The 27,939-nt window shown below is 49.3% G+C and overlaps 1 protein-coding gene across 1 annotated transcript in view; it reads right to left on the bottom strand.

The window, feature by feature from the left end:
- GPSM1 (G protein signaling modulator 1) overlaps positions 1-13,769 on the bottom strand; it is a 66,868-nt gene extending 53,099 nt beyond the window's left edge. The window contains exon 1 of the mRNA XM_048325688.1: positions 13,661-13,769. Coding sequence (XP_048181645.1) covers positions 13,661-13,719 — 59 coding nt within the window. The 5' untranslated portion in view covers positions 13,720-13,769. The remainder of the gene's footprint in view (positions 1-13,660) is intronic.
- Between the last annotated feature and the right edge of the window lie 14,170 nt (positions 13,770-27,939).

Here is a 27,939-nt window from a genome sequence, read left to right as displayed (position 1 = left end):
TTTAGACATTCCTGTTTTGTCACAGAGGAGACTTGGAATGAACTCAGCACAATGAAGGAAACTTCCTGAGTTTTCCAAGAGCATTTTGCTTTCTTGTACAACACTAGCACCTCTAATGAGGTTAATCCATCACCCTGCCATTAAACAGCACTCTGGGGATGGTTTCAGCAGCAGTGAAGTGCTATTTCCTTCAGTCACTTCCAGAAGCCAGAGAGCAGGAGAGGACATGCAGGCTGAGAGGCTTTTCATTACAAACTTCCTTTGGCAATCGGGTCAACACATCTCTCACTAAAATATACACTGTGATTTAAACAGCCACACTGCAGAATACAGCAGGTTACAATTACCATATGCATTAGAAAAACGAGTAACTGCCTGATCAACAACCACACAATGAAAACAACCAATTTATTTCTTACCCATTTCATTTATGCCATTCAGCTTCTATTACCCACCAGTACAGAGCAGCTCATTCAGGTCAAACTTAATACTGAGAATGGGCAAGTCTTGGTTTGGGGAGCTCTTTCCAAATTCAGAAGAACCACAAATGAGAGATGTACAGACATCTCTTCTCTAAAGCTGCCCCCCAGACACGCAGTGGGGGGCTCAGCCAGTTCCCATGGGAGCAGCATGGATGCTGCTGGGATGGGAGAAGGGGCTGCCTGGGCCAGGGATGAGTTGTCATGGACCCCACTGGAGCTCCAACACAGCAGTGCCAGCACAAACCAGACATAGCAAGGGAGCAGCTTGGGACCAGAGCTGAGACAGCTTTGACTGAAAACATCACAGCCTCCCCCAATTCCTGCCCCAGGGTCCTGCCACCCCCAGCTGCTGGCAGGGTCAAGCTCAGCTCCATAAGTGCCACCAGCACAATCATCCCAGTTGTTCTGGGCGGCTGTACAGGCTGTGTGAGGTTTCCTTTCCTGCACAACCTTCTCAAGTGAAAGCAAGGCTTGTTTTCCCACAGGCCCCAGTCTATTCTCTGTTCAAGCTGCCTCAAACCCCTCCAGCTGCAGCCCCCACTTCTCCTTCCTCTCAGCCTGCCAGTTGCTCCCGCCTCGGAGCATGGGCTTGCAGCAGGAAAACAACTGTGTATGGAAAAGGTGCTGCCAAGCCCCAGGAACAGCCAAGCCCAGCCAGCCAAAGGAGCCACCTCTGCCTGTCCCAGGTTCTTGCCCATGTCCCACCCCACCCCAAACCTCCTGCAGCAGCTGAAGGCTGCACACACACCCCATGTGTTGCCTTTCCTGCCCACAGCCCCCTGCAAACCACAGACCATGCTCAGGGCAGGGCAATGGGATCGTCATCGTGATGCAGCAGAAAAGGAAACCATCACAAAGTTCACACCACAGTTTTTTCCACTGACTCCACAGCAACCTACAACCAATTTGGTTCTGTTCCCTTCCTGTCTCATCTGCTTCCGTCAGCCCCAGGCCAAGTGCTTCAGTCCAAGGGAGAGAGGCCTTTGGGATCCATCAGAAAACTCACACCCTGATCCTGGGCCATGCAGGCTTTGAGCCAGGGAGGTGCTGAGCAATCCCAGCTCCCCAAGAGAACGCTGAGGATGCTCTGCAGCACCAGCACTTGCACCTGAAAACGGTTTGGATGGGACCTTAGTGACAGAGCCAGCACGAACCTGGCCCTTGTACTTCCTGCAGAACTCACTGAAGAACAAATAGCAGGAACCAGACAAATCCAATGAATCCAAACAAGCAGCAACTTCTTTTTCAAATGACCATCTGGTAAAGCCTTTGAGGAGGGTGAAATCAAGCCAGAGCACACCACTGAGAGCCTGTGACAGTCCCTCCCTCGGTGATTACAGCCCTGTGTGCTCAAACCAGAGGGATTCACAAAGGTGGCTCTCCCAGGTCACACAGGGCCGTGGGCAGAGCTGTCAGGGCTGAAGCATTGCCAGCCACCAGGACGGACTGTTGTTGGCAAAGCTGCAGCACAGCAGATTGCACTGATTTCACATTGTTTTTCTGCAGCTGTCTCCTGCTCAGAGGGCTGTTGAAAGCATTGTTGTGCTCTCCCTGAAAATTCCAGGGGTGCCAAAAATCAGGCATCAGCTCAGAGACACTCACTGGTTTATAAGGTTCCCCTGGCCAACAGAGCAAGAGCTCACATAGAACACTGCCCTTCTCCCTGGCTGTTACACAGCTGCAGGGCATCCCTCTGGATTTTGTAAAGATCATTCCACATCTGTCTGAAAAACAGGGAAAGAGGCTCCCCAGGAGCTCAAATATCAGCCAGGTGTCCACTGCAACCCTCGCCAGCATCTCTAAACCTGTTCCTGCAGCTCCTATGTGCAAACCCAGATCCAGCAGAGCAGCACCAAAAATACTTCTGGGTGCTCTGTGGCACTGTGGAAAAATCTATGCATGCCACCAGATTAATCTGCAAGCCCACAGACCCGAGTGTGGCAGGATTCCCAGGAAGCCACGCGGTTCCGCGCAAGGTGAGAATTCCGCTCGGCTTCGCTGCTCCACAGAGAACAGCCCTGCTGTCTGGCACTGTGCTGGGTGTGTGCTGCCTCTGCAGGGAACCCTCCAGCATCCTGCAAGCTGCTTCCACAGCACTGTGGGACTGAGTCCTCCACCCCATCTCCCCAGATTTTTAGCGCTTCTGTCCCAGTGTGGCTCCATGGAAAACATCCTCCCTGGAAACACTTCACACGTCTGTGCAAATCAAGCGCAGGGAGGCGAGTCCTGCTCCTCCCCACACACCACATCAGTTTGGCTCTGACACTGTGGCATTAGTGCAGTGTAATCACAGGTGTAAACAGCAGCAAATACATGTTTGATAAGAGTTTGTCACGTAGATTGTGTTCTTTATGTGTGAAGCGGGCTCCAGTCCTGTTCTTGCACGGGAGGAGTTTGCATGAACATCATGTTTCTTGATAAGTCTTCTCAAATACAGCAAGGATGCTCCTCTCCACAGGCCTATTTTAGGTTTAATTTAGATCCTTCTTGCAACCTCACAGGTATGGCAACGAGTTTACAGACCACAGGCTGCTGCTCTGGAGCACTGGGAGAATTCCCTGCTCCCCTCCTGCCTCACACTGGTGAGAGAAGGGAGGATCCAGCTTCAGGCTTACACACACGCCCAAATCCAGGGAGCCCATTTATCCTGACAACTGAATTATGCATGTCTGCAGGAAAAGAAAAACCTCTGCTCCTGCACAGAGACATCATCATCATCCAGCAGTGAAACAAACACATGGCACAGCACCAGGCTGCCTGGAAAATGTGCTCCAGGAGCAGGGACAGAGGGGAGGAGGAGACAGGTGACAAGACAGCTCTTACCTTAACCCCTAAGGGTGGTGGGCTGGGGGAGCTGCTGCCATGCAGGAACAACTCTGTTTCCACACAGATTCCGTGTGCTGGAGGAGCCTGCCTGTTCTAATCCAGGGCATTCCGGAGCGGCTGCATTTGTGCTGCACAAACAGCCTCCACCAACCTTCCAGGAGCAGTTACATCCACCAACACACATGGCTTTAATTGGGGATGCTTTTTTTTTTACTTCCATTGCAGTCACACGTTCAGAGCTGTTACTTTTCTCTCCTCTGTGTGTATCTGGATGGCTGCCTTCTCACTCCTCTGTCTGAGCCATGCCAGCCTCAGGCAACCAGCTCCGAGAGCGTCAGCCTCGACAAGTGACTCAGTTCTGTCTGGAGCCAGGTCTGCAAAGCATCTCCTGCCTTCCCTTCCCAAGCTGCTGCTCACACAGCTGCCCTGGCCAGGTGAGCTCTGCCCTCAGCACATGGGCTTGGAGCTCCACAAAGCAGAGCCAGAGCCTGACCCTGCTCCAGCAAACCTGAGCTGAATTCCTGAGTCACGCTGGGGACAACCTCACCCAGGGCCCTGCAGAAAGGGATTTCCACCACAGGAGAACCACTCTGCTCAGTGCAGGGAACACAGCTGTTTTCTCTACTCACTCCTCATCCTTCTGTGACACATCTGCTGCTAGTCCCCTCTGCAAAGTGGTCACTCACTGGCACAGCTGATGACCACTTTCTGCCAAAACCACTGATGCCAAAGGATGGTTTCATTGGCGAGAACATCTTGCAGAGTGAGTTCTTCTTTTCTTCAGAACAGCAGAGGAAAACGTGGGTATTTTCAGTCATTTCATTATTAACTCCTCAGACACCTGAGCACACTGTGGAGGCCATGGACAGGACACACCATGGACCAGGATCTCCTCAGAGCCTGTGGGACCTGCTGGAACACTCCCTGCCTGCCTTCCCAGTGGGGCACATGAAAGGGATGACCACAGAGAAAACAGCAGCTTTCCTTTCTCCCCTGGCTTTACCCAGGAAGGCACCAAACCACAGAATTCCATCAACCAAGCAGTTCGTGCTCGTAGTTTCCTGGATTACTGCCCTGATGGAAGCAATTCATACAAGAGCTGGCCAAGGGCTGTGGCCTTAAAATTCTGGGCACATTGCAGTGAACTCATATGTTTTATTATTTAGACTCATGCAGGAGCTCAGACACTCGGCTGAACTCAGAGGCCAGGAAATGCCTGGAGGTACACGTGGAGTATCACAATTCCAGGACATTCAGCTGCTTTTATGGATACAAGTCTCCACTCACTCGCCATGAGATGTTGGCCCGTGGGCTTCCCAAGCTGGAAATCACAAGGGCTTGCTTGTCAGGAGGGAAAGAGAAACACCCGTGGCTTAGGAAGCTCGATATTTTCATTTGTTAGTCGCTGGTGGTTTGTATTCCTGCCTTCATGCTGCAGAAGGCTTGGCTGATAAACAAGCTGAATCTGATGGCCTCTGTGTTTTGCAGCGAGATCCAATCCCCAGAGCATTTCCTCCATACAAATCTCTGCAGACAGCTGCTAAAAAAAGGGGCTGTTGCTGCTGCAGCACCAGCTGGGATATTGTGAGTGCACAAGGACAGTAAGGACAGGACCCTCCTCAAAGCACTGGCAGCTCCTGCCCATCCCAAATCCTTCCTGCCCGACTTTAACAATAGATATGTGCTTTTCTCTCTCCATCTCTCACCATACCCCAAAAGACAACCACCCTCAAGGCAGGGCAGCTCCACTCACTCACACAATTTAACCTGCAGGATTTTCTGACAGGGAACATTGCTCTGTGTCCCTCTCTCCCTGTTTAAATTACCTGCTCTCTTCTCAAAGCCTGCGAGACAGGGAACATGTGGAGTCACAGGTGCCTGAGCACTCAGGGCTGTTCTGCTTTCTTCAAGCCAGTCCCTGGCATTGGGCTCTTCGCAGGGACCAGACCCCAGGGCCACCCAGGCTGCTCCTTCTCCTGGGGTTTGCAGCATTCCCACCACATCACACCTTGTGAACAGGCAGAGCCTGGTATTTAATCCACCAGCTCGTAACTTCCTCCTCAACAATTTTCTGCTCCCTGTTAGAACAGCAGAGCCACTGTAATTTCATGTGACACCAGTGCTGTACTGCCCAGCAGGGCTCGGTAAAGGACGAAGCCAAGGTCTCCAATTCACAATTGGCACAATTACCCTCACTCTGACGTGGGTGAGGAAGTGCTGAAGGAAAGGAGTGGGAGTCAGGACATTCAGCTCCCAGTTTTGCCACCTCTATTCTCTTTCACCCTGAAGACTGTACAATTTCCCACCCTTGAAAACAGGAACAATATTTCCCAGAAAGGCTGCAATAAAATACCGGTGTTTACCAACGCACTCTGAAACCCTGGAACGGATGCAACCCTGCCAGGATCCACTCAGCACCATCATACAAACCATGAATAACAGTAATTAACAAATAGCCCCAGAGAGATGAATATTAATCTGCATTTCCAGCTCTCCTCAGACACGAATGGATATTCCACAGACGGAGTGCACAGAGAGCCACCTCAACTCTGCAGCGTGGATCACAGGAGAAACTTGTCCCGCAGCTAATTTGGGCTGAAGCTGCTCCAGAGCTCAGGAAAACACAGCAATTCACACCAAAGTGCCCAGGGAGGTACCACCAGGTACAGGTGAACACTCAGTTGGTACCTGCTGTGACACCCACCCCAGAGCAAATACAGCCCAGTGCTCTGCAAAATCACAGGAGTGCCAAGAAAGTCCTGGAACCAGAACTGGGAATCCATTTGGTACAACAAACCCCTCTGTTCTACCTGCAAATACACATTTGTGCAGCTCTGTTAATCAAGGCACGGAGAAACTCCAGCACCCATGGACCCACTGTCCCAGCAGCGGGGTGGAGCTTCCCCTGGGAAGCTCAGCGCAACTATTAATTATCTGTGTTGCCCTGTGGCAAAGCTGATCTCCTTGTGCTCAGTCTGCTGCACTCCTACAGCAGAAGCCAATCCTCCCAGGCTCAGCAGGGAGAGGCTGCAAATCAAGGAATCTGTCCCAGGTCCCACCGCGGATCAGCAGCTGGAGCTGCATCCACAACACCCAGGAAAGGGCTCCCTTTCTCAGGAGCCATCTCTGCTCCCTGGCAGCCAGAGAATGTGAGGGAGCCAGGATCCCCAGGGCAGGAAAGGAGCCCTGTCACACCCCGTGTGCTCAGAGGTGCCTCCAGCAGTCACCCTGCACTGCTCAGAGGCAGCTGCAGACAGAAATGACAGCTCCCAGTCCTACCCATGCATTTTTAAAAGCAGCTTCCAAGAAAAAACACCTGCTCCCAGGTGGAACATGAAATAGCTCTTACACTGACTTATGGCATTAGTGTTTTCCCCATTTAAATCCCTTTCCTTGATCTTTCTCCTGCGTTAGCCCCAAACTCCCAGTGAAGAGCCCCTCTGGCAGCTCCAGAAGGTGTTAAGAGCAAAGGGTAACAGAAAAGCTTGAGGGGAGCCAAGACAATCCAATATTCCTCTTTCAAAAATCCCTCCAGGGGTAGCAGCTGCACAGAGTTACTGATTCACAGCAGAAGGTGAAGCTTCTTTAGACAGATCCTGCCTAATCTCAGAGTCAGAAAGAAAACACCTGTGGTTCCAGCGCCTGGCATTCTTGGGCAAAATCCTCTTGCTAAAAGTAAAATGGGAGGAGAAGACTTTTAAGCTGTTTACACCTACTCTGAAAATACTGAACAGACAGCAGCACTGCTTTCCAAGTCATTAATTCAGGGTTTTGTTGCTGCTCCAGGGTCCAGGGCCTTGCAGAAGGTCTTTTTATCCCTTCCACTGAAATAAGGAAGAGCAGGTATAAATGAGTGCTTCAGCAGATGCTTGTCACCCCTTTTCCAGGCTTCAGTGGGGCAGGGATCCATCAGGCACTTGCAGGACCAGGCCATTACACTGGTAATGTAAGGCTCTCAGTCCAGTGCCTCCGATTCAGTTGTAAGAAGAGCCTGTCTTTGCCCCTCGCCTGATGGGAACAGAGGTCATGGCTATTGTCCTTAAGCAGCCCTGTTAATTTTATCTCAGGAGAAGTGAGTTAAGGCACTTAAGTACAGGGCTGTGCTGCAAATTGCTCATTTAATATTGCCCTTGAAACTGCACTGTAATGATAATTTTTCACTTCCTTCCCTAGGCAGTTGCATAACATTGCTGGGCATTGTTTAGAGAGCTCCAAAGCAGAGGCAGCCGTGTCCCTTTCCCCTTCTCCTCACCAAGCACTGGCAGGGATGTTGACTTTCTGGCTGTGGGGTGTTTTTTTGGCTTTTTTATTTCAGTCTATCAGCTTATTACATTAAACAACAGATGGACATGACTCTGAATGCAAATAGCCTTCCAACAAAATTACTCCTACTTTCTTCAGCTTTCAGTGGAAAAAAAAATAAACCCCATTTATACCAGTTAAATCTAAGCCAATTAGAAAGTCAGATCTGTTGAATAACACTTAATTAAAAGTATCTTTAGGGAGGGAACAGCTCAGTCAATGAAAAGCTTTCCCACTGACAATATAAATAGCCCAGGCCCAGAATTCACTTTGTGGTTGGGATACTCAGCCTGTGTGCCCAGATCAGGAGGAATTTGGGTTTCATGGCTTTGGTTGGCAAAGGATTTTATAACTGGGAAGCGGAATTCTTGAAGCTGGGCTGGCTGATCAAAGGGGCACAGAGAGCAGGACTGGGATGGGACACAGCACTGGATACACCTGAGGGCAATTTGGAGATAAAATTGCTCTTAAAGCAGAAGAGCATCCAGAGTTTAGCAAAATCCATCTCTCCACTTTCAGAAAGTTGCTGCTTGTGGCTTCTTGCAGTGTAAGACCTGACAGAGTTCAAACCTGTTCTTCTTCAAGCAAGTATGAATGCAAGTTTGGACATCACCTCGAGAGCAAAAATATGAGACAGCAAGAATTCAACATGCCACAACAAAAATAGAGTTCATGTTCTCCAGTAACAGAAAGATTCCTGATCTGCTGGAGAGGAGGCAAGAGAGAACAGAGAGGAAAGCAGGAATGTGAGAGCTGGGGAGATGAGGCTTGAGATAGAGCAGCATTTGCTCTGTCAAGAGCTTAAAGTAAAGACAGCAGTGCCAAAGTCGTGTCCTGGGCATGTGTTAGAACAGCACAGATGAAGGGAGCCACATCTAGGAAGTCTGTGGCTGTGCAGGTGATCCAGGACACAGGCCAGGGTCACCCCAGATCCACTCAGGGCAGGATGAGCGGGGCTGGGCAGGGTGGTCCTGCAGGGCTCCCGTGCCCCACGCCAGCACTGCCACCCCCTGCCCTCGCTCCAGCTCCAAGCACAGAGAACCAGAGGTGGGAATGTCACCCCTCAGGGCACACCTGGAGAGCTCCTGCTTTAATGGGAACACACACACAGTCCACAGGTTTGAATCCAGGCAGGATCTTCCATCCTGATGAGCTTCCTTTAACAAACTAAGCCATTCTATCACTGCCAGTCCATAAAAAATCCCTTCCTATCTGCCTCCCACAGATGCTCCCTCCAAGCCTGAGGCCTGGATCAGTGAGGGGAGAAGCTGATTCCCCAGACTTTTACCAGCACATCCAATTTAAAGCCTTTCTGCTCCTGGCTATGGCTTTGCTCATCCTCAAGGCACCACCAAGGCAAGGCTTTCCCCTGTGGTTTATGTAATACATCAGGAAAAAATCCAATGTCTGGGACACTCATCACTGAGCTGGAAGAGGCAAATGCCAACAGAGCTGTGCAGCCTGCTCCTGTCTCCTATCACCACAGTGGTCATGGTCCAGATGCATTTGGCTCAAGAGAGGAAGAGCCAAAAAGGATTTTAAAAATCACTCTTCTATAACAAATCCATTTCTCAGCTTTCATAACACGTTTTCATCCTTTGGTGTAACAGGCACTAACTTTGGAACTAAGGGGCAGCAGATCCCTAATTGGTCACATCCTCCAGGAAAACAGAAATTAATCACACACAAGATTTGCCTCTGGCATAAGCAGCTCATGCTGCAGGTATCAGCCAAAGCTCTGACAGGACCTGGAGCCAGAACAGGACCCAGCACCCATGGAGTGAACAAAATTGCTGCACCCAGTCACCATGATCCAAACACAAATCTCCTGCCTACAGGAACTCTTTCCAGTGTCCCTCCTCTCCTGCTGGCTGCGAGCTCTTGGAGACACTTTCCCAGGAGGGAAGCATCCAGTGACCAAAGCAACAGGTAGCAAAAGGCACCTCAGCAGCTGGGCACGGAGCTCTGGGTAGCACAGCTGGCTCCTGCCTCACAGCCAACATTCCAGGTGGGAAGGGTCACAGCTGCTTCCAGACCCAGCTCTGGTGTGATTATTAACTTCATCTGGCAGGGAACTGGCTTTGAGGGGCATCCTCAGGCCACACATGAGTCACAAACTGATTTGACTTCAGTTGACTCAGAGACAAACTCTGAACAACCACAAACACGTGGCCAAGGCACAACGTTCTCTTTCTTGTCTGCTTGGCACAAACACCCCCGTACAGGGCACAGGGTTTCAGGAAAAAGCATCCAGAGGGACTGCTCTCACCCCAGGAGAGGCACAACAAGCAGAACTTGAATCAGTGAAGTGCAAGTCAGCACAGGGAGAAGGCAGGGCATCACCTCAGCTCCGTTTCCATGTGCACAGGCTGCAGTTAACGCCCTGAGGACAAGAACTGTTTGTATTGCAGCAGCACCTACAGGGCAGAGGCAAAGCAGGATCAGAATGGATGCCCAAAATCCTGCTGCAAAGCACCAAGTGCCAATCCCAGGTCTGCCCACAAGGATCCCTCTCCCTGCTGTGGCAGACACTCAGTGTCCTGCTTGGCTCCACACTGCGATGACCACACGACTCACCAGAGCTGAAAGTACAAGTGAGTTGTTCAAAACATCCCAAAACAGACATCTACAAAGCCAACCCTGCCTGCTAAGCTATCATATAATTTTTGCTCAGGCCACCTATTATGCAGCACAGCTATTTTAGAAATGTTTGTCCTGTTTTACACATCCTTCTGCCTGGTGGAGACTGAGTGCAGGGGCCTACAGAAGAAAAATCAGAATCTTTCAGAAACCTCTGAACCAGCATTCACAAAGGTAATAATCAAGCAATTTCAAGTTTAATCTACAGAGTAAACAGACACCAAATGGTCATTCCCAGCTTTCTGGTAGTGCACCTGAGCCCTTTCCCAATCCCACAGAGGAAGCTGATTGCCCTTTTCCAAACCCAGCACTGCTGCTGGTGCTAATTTTCACCTCAGGCAGATACAATTAACCACCACCTCGTGGAAAGAAAATAGCTGCCAGCCTTATATAAAGTCCAGATTTAAAAGTTGTGCAAGTTTACAAGAACTAGGGAAAATATCAAAGAATTCCACGGTATTGTTACCCCCTGGATACACACAAAACAAACAGCAGTGATTCCAGACACAGGTTCACCCCAGCAGCAGATTTTTCTCCCCAGTTTGCTTTGCAAACATCAGTTTACTCCGCCTCAACCACCGCGCTGAGTTGTGCCCTCTCTCGCTGCCTTCTGTGTCAGAAGGCCAGCAATTTTTCCATCCCAGTTTTCCCAGCAGAACAGGAAGAAGGAGCCTCCTCTCTCAGAGCTCTGTGGTGCTCAGAGCTCTCTCTAATTGCCCGATGCTCATGCAGGTCAGGTCCTCACCGTGGTGACACTAATGAGTGAGATGGGGACTGTTTGTGACACAATCAAGAAAAGTTTGTAAACATCACAAAAGCCAACAGTGCTTTGGAAAACAGAGACTGCAGGAGAACAGAGAGCAAGGGAAGGGAGAGGGAGGAACAAGGTGTGCTTTTATCGGCGTTCTCAGGCCAGATTAATGCATTTCTGGGCTGATTGCAGCATTATCTAACGTTCTTTCTGAGATCAATAACATCTCCACGATGTCAGTGCAGTACAGTGATGGTTTCCCCAGGACATGTCCATGTCTCCCTCCCAGACCCAGACATCTCCAGAGTGGCCTTTTAAAAGCAAGGGCCCAAATCCAGGGGAGCTCTCTGGATGCTGGTGGACTTGTCCCAAGCACGAGCTTGTCACTCTCCAGAGTCCAGGGGAACCATTTGATGGATTTGATGCTTCCTACACATTCAGGATCAGCCAGCCAGCACAAAAAGGCAAGTTAGAGCACCTGCAGCAGTGGGAAAGAGCAGGACACCTGCTGCCAGCAGGTATTGCACAGCTCCTACAACCCCTATTCTGCAACAAGTCCTCAGAGGTTACACACAGCTGAACTAATGCACTTCAATTAGCACCAGCCCAAAACCTCATGGAAGGTAAAGCAGTAACTCAGGCTCACACAGAACTCAGTCAACTTGAGTTTGAGGAGCACAATCACAGAACTGGACAATTCCAACAAGCCCCCAGCAGTGACCCCATACCCAACACCAGGAGCTGACCCCCACAGACACACCAGCCCTGCAGAGTCCCAGCTTCCAAAGCCCTGGACTTCCAACAAGTTCTCCTGGATACTTGACAGTCCTGTGTAGCAAATGGCATCGGAAAGGTGAGCAGGGGAGATGTACAGAGCTGCCCAGGGACAGAAACACCCCGGTTTTGTGGCATGTGACTGCTGTAGCAAGAGATTTAACTTCAGTCTCTGTAACTAGAGATGTTTGGCCCAGTCAGCACACAGATTATTTGCTGCCAGCACAACAGAGCATGTGCCTTTGTTTAGGAGGGATTGAATTTAGGGAACCACTAAGGGATGTAATAAAATTAATAAACACTTTCATTTTTGGCACACTTCTCCCCACCCACCCCCGTTTCCTAGAAGGAAAATACCTCCCCCAGCTCCCCAGATAAGGGCTCTGGCACTCCCTGCCTGCACAGGTACCTTCTGCAGGTCTTACACATCAATTAATGCTCCTAAGCAAAAAAAAAAAAAAAAAACAAAACAAACCCCACATATTAAGCTTTTGGTACCAGTTACTACAGCTTTACCACCAAAACAATCGCCTGAGGTTCCACCCATCACACCAGAGAGAGGCACTGAATTCACCCTGAAGTTTCTGCACTGCAACACAAGTGAAGCTAAGGAAGAAACTAATTTACGACTTATCTCACAGAGCAGTAGGGACACAGGCTCCACCAGCACCTGCTTTCAAGGCCTATAAGGCACAGCAGAGACTTTTAAAACCACATGCCCTGCCAGAGCCATCCAGATAAGCCACAGGAGAAATGCTTCCCATTTCTCTTCTGTTCTCTCTTCACCAGCAGCTGGGAGCAGTGTTCATGTGCAGGCACACATTTGTCATAAGCAGCTTCCCATGAAAACTTCCTTTGCAAAAGTGACCAAAATTTCCTCCCCAAAAAGTTTCCAAGAAAAACAAGAAGAAAGAAAGAAGAAGCCCAAGTTTGGTTAAAATCCAGCAGGTTTCTCCACAGCTCTAGCTCCCTCAGAGTAGGCAGAGCAATGATATTAACTCTGCTTCCTCCTTTTTCCCTGGAGTTGCTCTACAATACAACATAACCGAGAAACACCTGCTGCCCTAATGAACCAACACTCATTAAAGCAGACAACCCACTAGCTGCTGCACTAATTATTGCAGAGCCTGCAAAGAGAATGATGAAAAGCTACTGTATCCCATACACTTCAAGCATTCTTGGGCTCTTTCAGCCTTCTAGTCCAGCTATTGCAGCACCTCCACTTCAGACTGCTAGAGGAGAGATAAAACACAACGATGGTGAACAGCATGAACAATGCTGTAAGGCCTCAAAGTGACTCATTTAGTCTTCTTTGGGCTTAAGTCTTTTCCATTTTTGATCTAAACCGAGAGAATGGGCAAGATACGGCATTGCCATGAACGCCAAACAGCCTAGAGCTGTTTTTTTTCTTCCAGCCCTGTGTGAATTTCTGTAGCGCCCAGTTTTAAAGCTGAGACTCGAAGTCTCTGCAGTGCGATTAGGAGCCTCCCATGCGATTGCCCAGCGCCGAGCAGCTTTCAGCATCACCCTCCTCAGCAGAGCAGCCGCTGGCTCCCGTGCCAAAGATCCCACCGGAGCACCGCCAGCTCCCACCACCCACGAGCGGGAGCTGCCCCAAGGAGGGAGCGCCGCGTCCTTCCCGGCTCCTCTCACTCTACTCCGGCCGGATCCCCACCCGTGCAACAGCTCCTCGCTTCCCAGGGCTGAGCGCTCCCTCCCTCCGCGGCGACCCCGCTGCGCTCCCGGGGCTCGGGCACGGGCGCAGCTGCGGGGCCGGGCTGTCCCCAGGGACCGGGCTGTCCCCGGGGCTCCGCAGGCTCGCTGATGGGCAGAGCTGCGGGGCCGGGCTGTCCCCAGCGACCGGGCTGTCCCCGGCCCCGCTCACCTGGAGTGGAAGCGTCGGGCGGCCGAGCCCGGGCTGTCCCCGCCAGGCGGGCTCGCCATGGGCGCCGGCCCCGCGGCGGGGAGCGGGCAGCGGAGTATGGCAGCGCCGGGAAGTGATGCACCGAGCAAAGAAACTCGCGGGCAGGCCCCTCCTCCGGCTGATGTCACCCGGCCGGCCTCCCTCCCTCCCGCCCGGCACGGCTCGGCACGGCACGGCGGGTCCCGCCGCGGGACGAGGAGCGCGGCTCCGGGCACGGCAGCACCGCGGGCGGCACAGCCCCCCCGTGCCCCCGGTAGCGCCTCAGCGCTCACCTGGGAGCGGCCCCAGACACGCAGGGAGGTGCGGGCACCACACCTGAACGGTATCGCCGAGGGAAAGCGGAGCAGCATCGCTGATTTCTGACCAGGTGGAGCTGTTGAAAACCATAATGAGTCTCGGGTTTGGCTTGGCCAAAGCCCTTTTGTCTTCGAAAGTGTCTGCACCTGGAGGCAGCCAGGGCGAGCAGCCGGGAGCAGGCAGGACCTGGCAGGGCTGCATTTGCTGTGCTGGGTCAGCAGGGCTGTACCACAGGCAGACTGAGCCGCAGAGCAAAGTCTGGCTGCTCTCTTTGGTAGTGAGGAATCCACCAGGAAAAGGGATTTTCCTTCCAGCCCACAGCAGCTTCTTTCAGTTAACTACGTCCTGTTGAACCTTGGGGCCTTAAAGATTTATTTCCACCCAGACATGGATGCAGATCATCTTCAAACACTGCGTCCAGCTCCCTCTGTTCTCCAAAGCTTGAAATGCTCCTGGAAAAGTTAGGGAGTTGGTCACTCAGCAGAAACCTGTCTGAAAGTTAGAGCCACTTACCCAACAACAGCAAATTAAACGTCATTATCATCACAGACCCCTCCCCCCAAAGAAGCACAGCTACGAACTGTGGCTTTCCCTGGCTTCCAGCAGCTTGCTCTGCACACACAGAACACTGTGGTCGGAGGGAATCCAGAGCTATGCCTATTTACTGGACTGTTTCACCCTGGGGACCTGCTCAAAACACCAATCAGGAGTAAACTCAGATCCTGCTCAGGAAAGATCATCAATAACACCCCACTAGCAAACCACAAAAGCCTCTTTCCCAATAACTAATTGATTGGGCATTTAAATTCGAAACAAAAACCCATAAACAAACCTGCGTCTGTGTCTCAGCTTAGGATTAGTCTCAATTCTGTAGATAAGCCACAGCAGAGAAAGCTGAAACCATCCTGGTGAGAGCTGTCTCCTCACCCAGGGAGGTGTGGTGCTGTCCTGAGTGCCTTATTATCCAAAAAAATAAAAAAAAAAAAATCCCTCTGCACTCCTGAGTAACCTGCCACAGAACCCCCACTGGAAAAACCAGGCTGGAACTCTGTGCCTCACATCAGCCAGTTTTCACCCAGGTTTGTGGTTTCACAGAAAGCAGCAAACATCCTGGTGCAGAGCAGCTTTTCACAAGCCATGGAAACATGGGCCTGTTCAGCCCTGAGAGATTTTGGTGCTTCAGAGGGGGTGTTTGTCCATGCCTCCCCCCTCTTCCGGACAAGGACATTACTGCAAAAGATGGAACCCAGCTTGTGCTGCTGCTGCTGCAGCCCTTCCTCAGCCCCAGGCACTGAGGATGCCGAGCTGAGCTGGGCCCCAGCGCTGGGCTGGCATTCAGCGAGTGTGGGAAGACGGAGGAATTGCCCTTCAGAGAAACAATGCTGGAAAGGAGAGCAAGGGAAAGGAGGGAGGAGGCCAGCTTCCAGTTTGGGCTGCAGCCAGATCTATGGTGTTCCACAGGGCTCTGGGCAAGCGGGTCACCCACACGGTAATGACACAGGAATCGCTCGGTCAAATTCCAGGGCCTGGGTTGTGCAGGAGGTCAGACTGAGATGAGCATAATGGTCCCCTCTGGCCTTCAAACTCATGAATTTGCAATGGATAATTTATCATCTGACAAACTCGGCTTCTCTTTCTTCTTGTACAAGTGGCAGATAGGTCACAATAGATTTGAATTCATTAGATGAAATAATTCAATTACTTTTCTGTGGGTTGGGTTTGGTTAACCCTCCGTGTTCATGCCAAGAAGCTCCCTGCAAGGATTTGGACCTCAGCCACAACTCAGATCCATTGCTCAGCTGCAATGAAACAGGAAAATTATAAGAGTACAGAGAGAAAGAAACCCCAGTACTTCAGAAATACCACTAAATCTTCTGGTGAACCATGTGCACATCATGTCGTGTGTTGGGAAGGACCTGGAGCAATTAGAGAGGCTCCAGATGAATGTGACAAGTGTGACCTACCAGAGAAAGGTATGAGAATTGATTTGTTCAGTGCAGATAACATCAAGAAGTGGAGCTGGAATCTTTAGACATTAAAAGGGCTGCTGCAGAATGGAAAAAAGGAGGAGTGGATCCTGAAAAGCAGGGCAGGGTACAACACAGCCGGGCCACAATCCATCAAAGGCAATGCAGGGTTCATTTTCCTTTGACCTTATGCACCTCTGCACCTCCAACATCTTTTGTTTCTGCAATCTTAAAGCTCAAAATCTTGTTCCTCCCAGCTCCTGAGTGTCTCTACACCTTCACTTACAAACACAGGCAGAATCACAGCTCTAAGGAATAGGACTGCAGGATCCTTCAGGCTTCTTGGGCAGTTTTTAACATTTCTTTAATAAACTGATACCCAAAGCTATCACAACACAAGATGCAAGAGCTCCAACTATTGCCATATTTCCTTCCACTTGGAAGAGACAGCCTCGAGAGCAGGAAGGCACAGAGAGCTCAAGGGAAGACAGTGAGACAGAAATCAACAGTAAATTTTGTCAATCATTTAAGAATTGCCAGGACATAGGAACATCCCTCCGCTGCCTCCATGTCTTCATCATCCAGACACACCAGAGCCAGGCACTCCCTCCAAAACGCAAAGATTCGTCTTAATTACCACGGCAGCTTTCCTGCAGCTCCCGGAATGGATTGCTGGGGGCCTCTGCTGGGGTTTGTGTGCAAAAAGAGCTCTGCACTTCAGACTCCGAAACTGACAGACCCCAGCTGAAATCACTACAGAACCGGCGCTGTAATTGTCTTCTCTTTCTAGCAACAGCTGTGATTAATCACCAGACTTTGCGCTGTCTTTTTTTTTTTCAAGCTGGCAGGTTCCAAAAGCACCTTGCTATTGTCCTGCGTTCCATTCTCTAAATCCCTCTAAACATAGCCTGCAAGGAAGTGCTGCTTTAAACCAGCCTAAAAAAGAACCACACAGCAAAACTGAAGAAATTTTGTCTTGACTTATATCAGTTTCACAGCCGTGAATTTAGATGGAGATAAACTTACCTTTGAGCAAGTTTTTAGAAGGAAATACCCCCGTGGATGTAGCTTCCTTTGTATGCAGGAGATGAGAGCTCACAGTGGGTATTTTTCAGCTGGATCCTCTTCCCCAGGCACCAGACCAGGGACCCAGAGCTGGAAGGGAGGGGATGATGGGCAGCCTTGGCCAGGACTGCTTTCCTGTGGAACATCATTGTTGGTGCTGCCTCGTGCTAGTTTGTATAGTGAAAATAATAAAATAACTTTTACCTCTCTCTCCTGGGGAAGGAACAGTGGCTGGAGATCTTTAATGTGTCACTGAGCTGTGAGCACAGGAGTTTGAATGAGCCTGACAGCAGCGCGAAGATGGGTAAGAGAGGAGTTGGCTTTGTGAAAGACAAAGGGAATAATAAAAATGCCCCTGGAGGGTCTGAGGGCTGGTGTGCAAATCGGGGCCACACACGGCCTGTCTGAACCAGGAACATTTGCCTTGGCTTTGGGATCTTCATAAAGCATAATTACGTGAGTTGCAACAACATCCTCCTCTGAACAGCCCAGAGCCAGGCAGGGAAGTGGGGAGGGAGCAGGGATGGGTTTCAGCAGGAGTGCTTAGCTATTCCTTTACTTAAAACAACAAATTAAGAACAAGGTTCAATGTCTGTGTTTGGGGAAGAGAACCCTCCATGCTTCTGAAAGATTGAACAGGTCCAAATAAAACTGCTGTGCCACACAGCTGTTTCTTCAGGACCTGTAAAGAAATTAGAGTTTTCAAGGGCTTTTACAATCCTTCTTTCCACTGAGTCTGGTCCTAAGGCAACAACACTCCTCTCATCAGAGAGAAGGACTCAGTGAGGAACCATTATTTCATCTCCAAAGTAGAAGCACAAAAGGTTATTACAATCTGCAGATAACCTGTAATAGAGACTCACAGCCAGGAATATTATTCATACGTGAAATAAAGAGGATCATCTAAGAGTGAAGAGTTGTTTTACTGACTGTGATTGTCTCTTTTAAAAACGTCTTGGAGCACAGACATTCAGGAAAAGCTCTGAGTAACGAGCTCCTCTGATTAATTCAGCTGTGTGCAGGCACTCCTGAAACAGCAACAGCTGCTGAGCACAGAGACCCTCTGGGGCTCAGGAGAGCTCAGCTGCCCAGTTTGGGCCTGGGTAAGATTCCTGTTGGGCAGTACAGCTGGATGCAAGCCCTTCCAGAACCTGGGCAGGAACACAGCCAGTGGGCTCTTACCTTTCTTTCCCCACCCTGGGCCCAGCCCTCTCTGCTGGTATAGCATTGAAAACACACATCAAGACCTTCATGGTTCTCACAGGTTACATCCCCTGGTGTTTGGGTGCACCTGAGGATTTGGCCTTTGCTTTGTGCATATTTACACATCCTGTGTCTCTGATGTCCCTGAATTTCCTTTTCATTAGTGCTCCTCAGGGCCTCAGAGGAGGCAAACAAAGCAACAGAGCTCATCCGCTTCCTTCAGCTTTCAAGCTTGACTGAAAATGCTTCATTAAATAAATAGCAAGAGACCCTTAAAATGCCCTTGCTCCCAGCCTTGTAGAGGCTTTGATGAAATGGAACCCTGTGGCCTGGCACTGGCCTGCTGGGGAGATGGGGATTTTTTAGGCAAGGCCAGAGGGGACTGTCCTGATGCCTTCGTGCTGATGTCACGTATCCCTTGGATCCACAAGCCAGCAGCTCCTCTTCCACTGAAATCCTGCTCTTTACCTCGGAGCAGAATGATTGTACAGAGTGCCTGGGAAGGCTTTTGAACTCAGAAAGTTTCAAGCACAGGAGCTGATGTGTGTTGTGGCAGAGTTCTGCCTCGTGACAACCTTCTCTGTGCCCTGGCATCTCCTCTCTGGATGCAGTTTCCTAAGGGACACTGGACCAGCTTACCCTGGCACCCCCGTGATGTCTGCAGCAAGCTCTGATGCTCAAGGAACATCTCTGCTTCTTTCTCATCCCTTGGTAAATTCCCATCCCTTCTCACTGCCTGGGAGCAGCTCTTCTGTTCCTGCAGAATTCAACAGCCTGGTGGTGCCTGCTCCAAGAGAGCTTCAACCAAGACCCAAACAGGGTAGTGGGAGGCTCTCTTGGGGCTCACCAGAAATATGCTGGATTTTCTGGCCTTGGAAGCTTTGGTGGCAGTACCAGGGAGCTTTTCTTGGAGGCACCTCATCAAAACTCTATTGCTCAGACAAATATCCCAGAGCTCAGTCACGATCAGCTTCTATTTACAATGTTGGCAGTGGGTTTGTTTAACCAACTTCAATTTCCAAGAGTCAACAGACAAAACCCCAATTTCTTCTGCTGGAAGTCTGGGAAAACCTCCTGTTGGCATTGACTGAAATAAAGAGTAATCTTGTGCTAAGAATTGAAAGCCCGGGGGGGGAAATACATATTTTCACCTTTGAAGGGGGCTTTATTTCCTTTTTAAGTTGTAACTGTTGGTAATGACATTAACTATGAGCATGTTTGGGTTTGTTTTTAAGCAGATTGCCAATATTTGCAGTGTAATTGCATTATTTAGTCAAGCTTCTGCAAGTGCTTTCCAAACACTCAGGGTGGAACTTGTTTCTATTTAACTCCCAACAATTCTGTGAATCAGAGGCAGGTGGAGAAGAAGCTGCTGGTGAAGTGACTCTGTCACCAACCACAAGGTCACCGAGGCTCCTGCAGCAGAGCCCCTCCAGTCCCCAAACCAGCACGTGGTGACAGGAAGCACATTCTGGTTATCACCAAAACTGCATCAAACCACAGGCTCAGGTCTGAACCCATCAAGTTCCTAATCAGCAATGAAAGCCAGTGCAAAAATACCACCATTTACAGCTCAACTCTGCTCAGTTTGTACACATTTTTCTGTATTTTTTGCACTTGAAGGGAAGACTGTTCTTAGCATTCTCACAGAATATTAGGACAATATTGTAGCAACATTAAGCAGCATTTTCTAAAAGTAATAATTCTCATTTTAGGACTGGTAACTGGAAGACACCATTAATGCTTATTTTTGAGCAAATAACAGAACGCAAAGAAAGTTTCAAAGGCCCAAAGAAATCCTTCCCTGTGAGGGTGGCAAGGCCCCGGCACAGGGTGCCCAGAGAAGCTGTGGCTGCTCCATCCCTGGCAGTGTCCAAGGCCAGGCTGGATGGGGCTTGGAGCAGCCTGGGATAGTGGAAGGTATCTAGTGTTGGAACGAGAAGAGCTTTAAGGTCCCTTCCAGCCCAAACCCATCTGTGATTCTGTGATTTTATTAAATATCTTAGAATAAAAGTAAGTGGGATTACCCAAGTACCTCATTAATCCAGTGCTGGTGCAATGCTAATATGGGATGCAGTCAAAAGGGCTGTGGAATGTCAAGCCCTTGCTCCAGAAAACTGCTCATCAAATAGCAATTTTTCATGTAATTTTAGTTAATAAAGATAATTCTGCTGACGTAATAGATTTAGACCTCTGCAAAGCAGTTGACTTAATCTTGCATGACATTCTGTTAAAAATAGTACCCCCCAAAAAAAAAAAATTCAATGTAGCTTATTTTAAATGGATGGAAAAATTAGTAACATGCATCAAAAAGTAATTATCTGATGAAGGAATTTCTAGTGTGTCCAAAAGGATTTACTCTTCGTACAGTGTTATCCAACACTGTTATCAATCCCCATCTTATCAGTGATCTAGAGAATGAGTAGGAACACGTTAGTGGTAACGTTTGTGTTTAAAAAAAAGGGGATTTAGGACAGTAACAATTAATGGGAGAGGTGGGATTGGTTTGTTTGGTAGGGCTGTGAGAGGCCATGGGGGCTACTGGGAGCTGCCAAACCAAGTGTAAGACCCCAAAGTAGCACTGCAGCCAAGACTGTAAATATCACCTACAGGAGTGATGCAAAACTGGCAGGTGAATTGGTTCCATTTACTTAAATGAATTTTAAAGTCTGACTTAATCGTGGGTGAGACTTAAACTTATAGACAAGAAAATTTCTGGGAATAGGAAGTGTTTTGGTCTAGGGGAAAGTGGCACATCCAGAACTTGCATCGAGGCAAATTCAGTCTGGAAATAAGAGGTGATTTTTAAATGCAGGTAATTAAACAGTGGCACAATTAACTTCTTAGCAGCAGAGTGCAGCCTGCATTAGGTGATGTGTGGAAGAACGGTGGTTAAAAATGCTGCCGTTCAAACACAGGTTCTGGGGCTGATGCAGCGTTCACCCAGTGTTTGTGTTATGCCAGATCTTTAATTAGACAATCTGCCCTGTTAGCTGTGAAAACACTCTTCTCGTTTTACCCATTGATCAGGGTTATCCATCGATATTTGATATTTTCCCTGGCTTGGCAAATCTCAGCATGTTTGTGGTGTATCGATCCCGTGGGTGATTAACAGCCTGCATGGCCCGGGGGGGGTGGGGAATGAATGGCACCGTTTGCTCCAAGTGGGATCAAATATTTGTGTCCTTCGTTGTTTGCAGCTTGGAAAAGAACACTCCTGGTTCTGAGGGAGAGGTTTGGGACTGGCAAAGCTCTGTTAGTCTATGTCTACAGTCTCCATCCCCTCTCTTTTCCCTGGAAAAGCAAAGGCACTGAAGGCGGTAGCTCCTCGGAGCAGTGTCCCTCCCTCCTGGCTGCTGCTTTTGACTTTCACTCCAGAGCTAAATGATGTTGTCATAGAAACCAAAAAAGGGGCATGTGGGAACCCTTCCAGTCTGGGCTGTGACAGGACAGCACATTTCCCTCGCATGGATCTTGGTCTCTACAAACTCAACACCTTCCTACCAGAAAAATTAATCGAGACCACATTTTCTTACCAAATTCTTGCACAGTGATGACACTCCTTGCTCCCGGTGTCTCTGTCCCTAAATAACCATCATTTCCAGGTAGCCAGGATCTCCTGTTTCTCTACCACGCCTACCCCTTGCTGCAAGCAAACAGAAACTCCTCGGGGTCAGCTTCCCTGCTTACATAAACTAGGAGAGCTCTGGTTGCTGGCACAGGGCTGCACCACTCTGCATCAGCAGGGAATCGAGCCTTCAACATACACTGGCTTGATTTTCCATTGGAGATGGGCAGGCACTGGTATCTATTTTCCTTTGCACTTAGCTCCATATAGATTCATTTTGTCAATAATAAGGCAATATTTTTGTTGGTTTGCATTGTTATCTGAAGAGACAGAGGGGGGAAAAAAAAAAAGCCAGACGAAAAAATTCCAGTCAGTCGTAAATGATCTTGGGTTAAATGACTGTGCTGCCTGGCATCCCAGGGGAGAGCAGGAATGAAACTCCAGCAAATCTGAGGGCAACCTGACTTGACGGAGCGTAACAAGGCAGGAGATGGCCTGTTGTGTTGGCTTAGCCTGCTGCTTCTCCACTGACACTGCTTTGGATTGGCATTTAGTGGTGAAATAAATATAATCGAGGGGAATCAGGTGAATTTATGAGCAAAGGGTCAACAACCCCAGGGACTGTTCTTAGCAAGTGGGATCTATAAAGCTCCTCTGCTCTCATAACCTCTGGTAGTCGTGCTGGTGTCCCAGCTGGGACTGGGCAGAGCAGCTCTGATGCCAGGGCTGAGATTAATGGCCTGCAAATTGCTGAGTAGATATAAAAAGCTGAAAGGTGAAAGGAGGGATTTCAAAAGCTGAAGGCACCAGGAGAGCACTCCAGAGAGGAATAAATGCAGCAGGGAAGTGGAACTCTGGCTGGCAGCATCTGCTGTGTGGGCAGGACTCGAAACAGGCAGCAGCAGAGGTACGACAGGAGGACCCAATTCCCAGATTTTGATTGGACTGTTTGGATTTTGAACATATCATTCTTGTTGAAGGAAGAGGCTAAATCTTGCCATTTTTGGTAGCTGTCTGATGCCTTGTTGAAAGGTTCAAGCAGAACAAAGTAACACGGGAAGAAAAAGCTGTGGAGCACAATAAAACACCCTTCCAGAGTGCAGAGAGCTTTGAGACTTTGCTGCCAAGGACTCTGCATTTTCCAGCTCAAAAGGAATTTTCCTTCTTATATTTAGTGACACAAATATACCCAGGTGTGTGGCAACCTGCATGTTTCAATCCAGTCACACTAAGGCATGGTAAATCAGGAGATTTTGAGGTTTACTATGACAACAAGGCAAATTAGTTAAACTTAGTGGAGCTAAAGCCCAGCCTGGCCCCATGGTGGTTCCATAGAAGTCAGATTTAACCACTGCTCTTAGCTGGGAATGGGATCACACAGATGTGTGGTGTCTTATCCAGGAAATTATGGGCTCAGGCACCCAGGACCTGGTAATAAATGGTGATGAAGGCAGCACTGCAAAAATAATGTTGTTGCTGTCTCACAGCACTCCATAGATCACTGTGCTTGAATGTCAATAAATGGGGGCATCTGAACACTGTAAATCATTCCCCACTTCTCTGATCCCTTGTTACAGAGCAGGGCCTGTCACAGCATATTTGGTCTCACTTTTAGGTGTAACAGGCTGGTTTGGGGGCTTTTACCAGATGGACTCTTCCCCAGCTCCAAACCAAAAGAACAAACTGGGAGCATCCCTGAGCTGTGGGATTTCCCATCTGTAGGTTATGCAAGCAGGGAATGGACTCTGCTTCTCATCCCTCTGAGGTTGTTGGACACAGGTATTGTGCCTGCTGCTCTGGTTTGGGGCACAGGGAACACGGGGCTGCTCCTGCCCCCACCAAAATCCACAAGAACCTTTGCATCAGCTGCTGAGTGTTTTAGGTCAGGCTTTAAGACACCTCATCACTCCGTACTGTAATTCTCACCACCCACGTACCCTTCCTTTCTCACTTTGCAGTGCAGGGAGACAAGGTGGAAGGAAATGTGCCATTTTACCTGTAGACTGGTGATTTAAATTGCCCACTCCCAGCCTGGCACTATAAATCCTCTCCTGCAGCTGGAGAGCCCCGTTTACTACAGCGGGTTTCCATGGCAATCCTGTGCTCTCCCACATTCCACTGCACAGTGCAGGCAGCCCCCCCACCCTTTACACTTCGGATTCCATTCACATAGTCTCCTATTGATAGGAAAAAAGCCCAAACGGGCCATGGATAGCTATTTCCTATCTTAACACACTTTCCCCCAATAACTGGATGATGGATCTGTATTTTAGCCCATCAAGAGAGCACTTGCCCTTTGCCAGACATCACTTGGCAGGCAGCACAACATCCAGATATTCTGAAGGTCTGGTTCTATCCTGACACACATTACTCCTGTTATTTTAGGACATCAGTAGGAAAAGACAAGCTTGATATTCCCTTGTGTTTCTGGCTCTCAGCCAAGCAAAGGCAGCGTGTCTCTGTTGCAGCAAATCTTTCCCTGAGCTTGGGCAGCCTCGTGGCATCCTCCCACCTGCATCCGAGCTGTTCTCAGCACTCACTGCAACTCAGTCACTGAGGGGATGGCACAGCCCATGGGAAAAGGATCTGCTGCTTCCCAACAACGTAGGAAGGAATTAGGAATTTCATCTGCTAGGACTGAGAAAGGAAAAGAGGAAAAGTTATCAGTGGTACCAGCAAAAATCAGACTCCTCCCCTGTCTCTGGGTGTTTTACATGAGCACTGATATCTCACAACATTACCTGTGGAGGAAGAAATCTGTGTCTTATCTCAGGAACTGTGACACGGCACCGTTAATGGGGCAGCCCATTTGTCTCAGTGTTATTATGCTGCTGATTTGAGAGATGATAAGTACTGTTAAGAATGACTTCAAAGCGTAGTGGTCCCCTAAGCTCCTCGCAGGTTCAAATCAAATCCCAATTTAGGAAGTATCTTTATCTTTGTCCCTTTTAACTTCAGGTGGTGTTTTGTCACAGATTCCAGTGGGTGTGGGATTGGGGCCTTGGCTGTCAGACTTCAGAGCAGTGCACTTGGTTTTTTTTATCAGCTGCCTCTTCCCTCCATATGCTCACTACAAAATTCATGTCACATCCAGCTTGCAATCGAAGTCTCGATTTGGGCTTCGATTGTTTGCTAACTGAGAATTGCTGTGAAGATGGTTTGCAATGAAAATTGCTTAGTCAGGCACTGTAAAAAAATCAACAAAGAAATACCATTTTCTTTCCTTTTAGCTGGACGTGTTTCCCAGAAGTGAGGGAACTCACAACACTCCCACAAAGCCAGGCACAGGGAGCAAACCAGCAAGAGAATACAAGGAGTGTGTCTGCCAGAGCTGTGGGTTGTTTGGAAGATTCTTGGGGCATGTCTGGAGGGTGCAAAAATGTCAAAACACTGAGACTTAGGAGGAATTTCTGGGTTTGGTGCACGTACATCTGCACTTCCTGAATTTTGCTAGACCTTGTGGGTTACTGGGTGAAATATTTCCTAAACAGTGACAGTGCACAGCAGCAGAAGCTTCTGGGAGGTGAGTCCATGTCAAACAAACCTCCAGGCTCCAAACAGCCTCGTACAGGGTTGAGCAAATACCAAAGCCACTTGCCTTTGCCTTGCAAAAACACCAGAAATCCACATTGGAGCTCTGAGTGTGGCAGAACTGGGCACTACTTACCCCATTCACAATCGTGTGTGTAAGTGGGAAGTGCTGGTTGGGAAAAAAGAAGACTCACACCCGGACAATGTGTGGGAGGTCAGCTGCACCTCCCTTGGCAGGTTCTTAGATGAGAAACTCTGCAATGTCCTTTCCAGAAAAAGCCTAAAATTCCTTTGTCAAACCTCCTCTGAACATGCCACAGCCTGTTGTCTGATTTGCTAAAATGAGTAGGTGGTGGTTGGAGTATCTCTGTAGGGGAAATTCAGTGTTTGGGGGCTGATGCAAACCCGGGCCCTGTTCCTGCCTTGGTTCCGTGTTGACAGGAGCTGTGCAGTCAGCAGGACAGAGCTGTACATGACTGGCTCATTTCGCTCATGCAGATCTAAAATAAAAATCCTGATGGATTTGCTCCTCATTGCCTCAGCTCACACTTGGCTCCCTGACTTGGGAGTTTCACACGCTGCAGAAGTGGGATTTGGCCCAGTGATAGGTTTCACTTCATCTCTCAGCAGATTTGTGGTCTAACACTGCAAGATGTGCAGCATAACACAGTGGCAATCTGTCACTCTCCTGGCTCTCGTCAGCTCCGACAGCTTGCTGAGAAAATACAGAGCCAAAATAGACGCCAGTGCGACCTGAGGGACCGGAGAAGCGTTGCCTGCCGAGAGCTCTGCCTGTCACAGCACAGGCATTCCTGCTCCACTTGGCTCTTCCATCATCCCAGCAGGCTGGGACCAGCCCTGGGCTTTCCTGGTGGCTGTCACGGCTTCCCATCTTCCCAAACCTTCCCTGAGGGTCGCCCTCCTGCTGCTGTGAGGTTGCACATTGTGTTCTCTCCCCTCTCTGAGGTTCCCTTGGCACAGTGGCTGCCCCTGAGCCCAGAGACTGCAATTAGGGCTCTTATCACTTGTGCACCCGGAATAGCTGTGGCTCTCCTCTTGGACCAGCTCTGCATTCCCAGCACTGAAACCTCTAATCAGGCCAGAACGTTGGCTTGGAACAGCTTGAAACGGGAACTTTGCGACTCCAGTCTGCAGCTCAGGAATTCCTTGTTTGGTTAGACTTGAAAAGCTGAACTGCTGGGGATATCTGAGCACAGGCTCTGAGCAGGGACATTTATTAGATTAGGCTGAGTCTGTTTCTTCAAGAGGACTTCTCGGAGACCACAGGGATCCGTGGGCATGAAAGGATGTGGTGCCAGTGTCTTGCCTCACCCTCTGAGTGCTTTCCAGTAATAACCAACACTCACAATCCTGACATTGCTGCTAGAAGCAAATCTGTAGAGTTATGAAGAATGAACAAAGAATTGAAGATATAAACCAGAAAAGGGAGTCAGATTCAATATAAACCAAAATGCTGATAGAACAGCAGTCAGCTCTCTCTGCTCTGCAGTGGGGTGGGAGAAGAGGATCCAGAGCCTTTTCTTGGGGTCCTCACTGAAATTCAACCCCCAACAGCAGTAAGTGGGGCAAGAATAAATGTGTTTTATGACTATTTGCAGCCATAATTTTGAGGGGTTGTAAGAAATGCACTGTCAGGCCTCAGTCCAGGATACCACAGCCCACTAAAGTCCATCAGATGCTTCGTCAAGAGAGTGAAAATGCAAAGGAAAGTGATTCGTAGCTGTCTTGTGAGTTTTGCTGCTGCTTCCCGTTGCAGGTTGGCTTTGTCCGAGGTGGCACCTGCTGCTCTCCTGGCTTGTCCCGGCACAAACTGGGGCCGGGAGGCTCCCAGCACCGACTGCTGCAGCTCCCGTGTGCAGGCTGCGTTTGCCCTCTGCTGTTGGCTCATCAGACTGTTCCCTCCAGATAACCCGAAACCTGGAGAACATGAACGGTTACCCACTGATTTCAAATACTAACACTTAAAAGATTGTGACACTTAAAATAAGTGATAGCCACAAAGGGGGAAAAGCCTCACCTGAGACTTTAGTATACATTTATTTTATATTATAAAGATTTTGCTTATAAAGACCAGAAAACTTGGGGGTTTTTTTTAATTTAATTTTAATTTTCCCCTAAATAGAACCTAAAAATTAAGCCCTCTGCTCTCTTGAAAGCAGGGATTCAGGTGTGACTGAGAGCAGGATCAAACGCTGGGTGAGCCCACAGGGGAAGGTGTGAGGAGAGATGCCCTGGAATGGGAAGAGCTGCTCTGCAATGAGGAAAGATGCCCTGGGATGAGGACTCAGGGAGGTCTGGTCCCTCTCCTTGCTCTGGCATCCCAAAAGTGCAAAGCTGTTCCCACCTGGGCCTCAGGTTGGTCACCCTGCCCTGTCCTCTGCAGCCACCCAGCCCTGCCAGTGGTCACTGCCAGGATGCCAAAAGCCCTGGAAAGGACACAAGGGCTTGTCACGAAATCTGCTGGCATCTTGCCACGTGTTTGCAAGCTGAGATCAGCATTCAGGCTCCTCTTGTTGCTGTTTGTTTTCTCCTCTGCTCCCAACAGCCCCCCCCTTGTGCTGTGGCCGCTGTCGCCCTGCGCGGAGGGG

The sequence above is a fragment of the Corvus hawaiiensis genome, chromosome 21, assembly GCF_020740725.1.
Source record: "Corvus hawaiiensis isolate bCorHaw1 chromosome 21, bCorHaw1.pri.cur, whole genome shotgun sequence".
NCBI lineage: Eukaryota > Metazoa > Chordata > Aves > Passeriformes > Corvidae > Corvus > Corvus hawaiiensis.
Note: the sequence above shows the minus strand (reverse complement) of the source record. Positions and strands in the feature narration are given on the sequence as shown.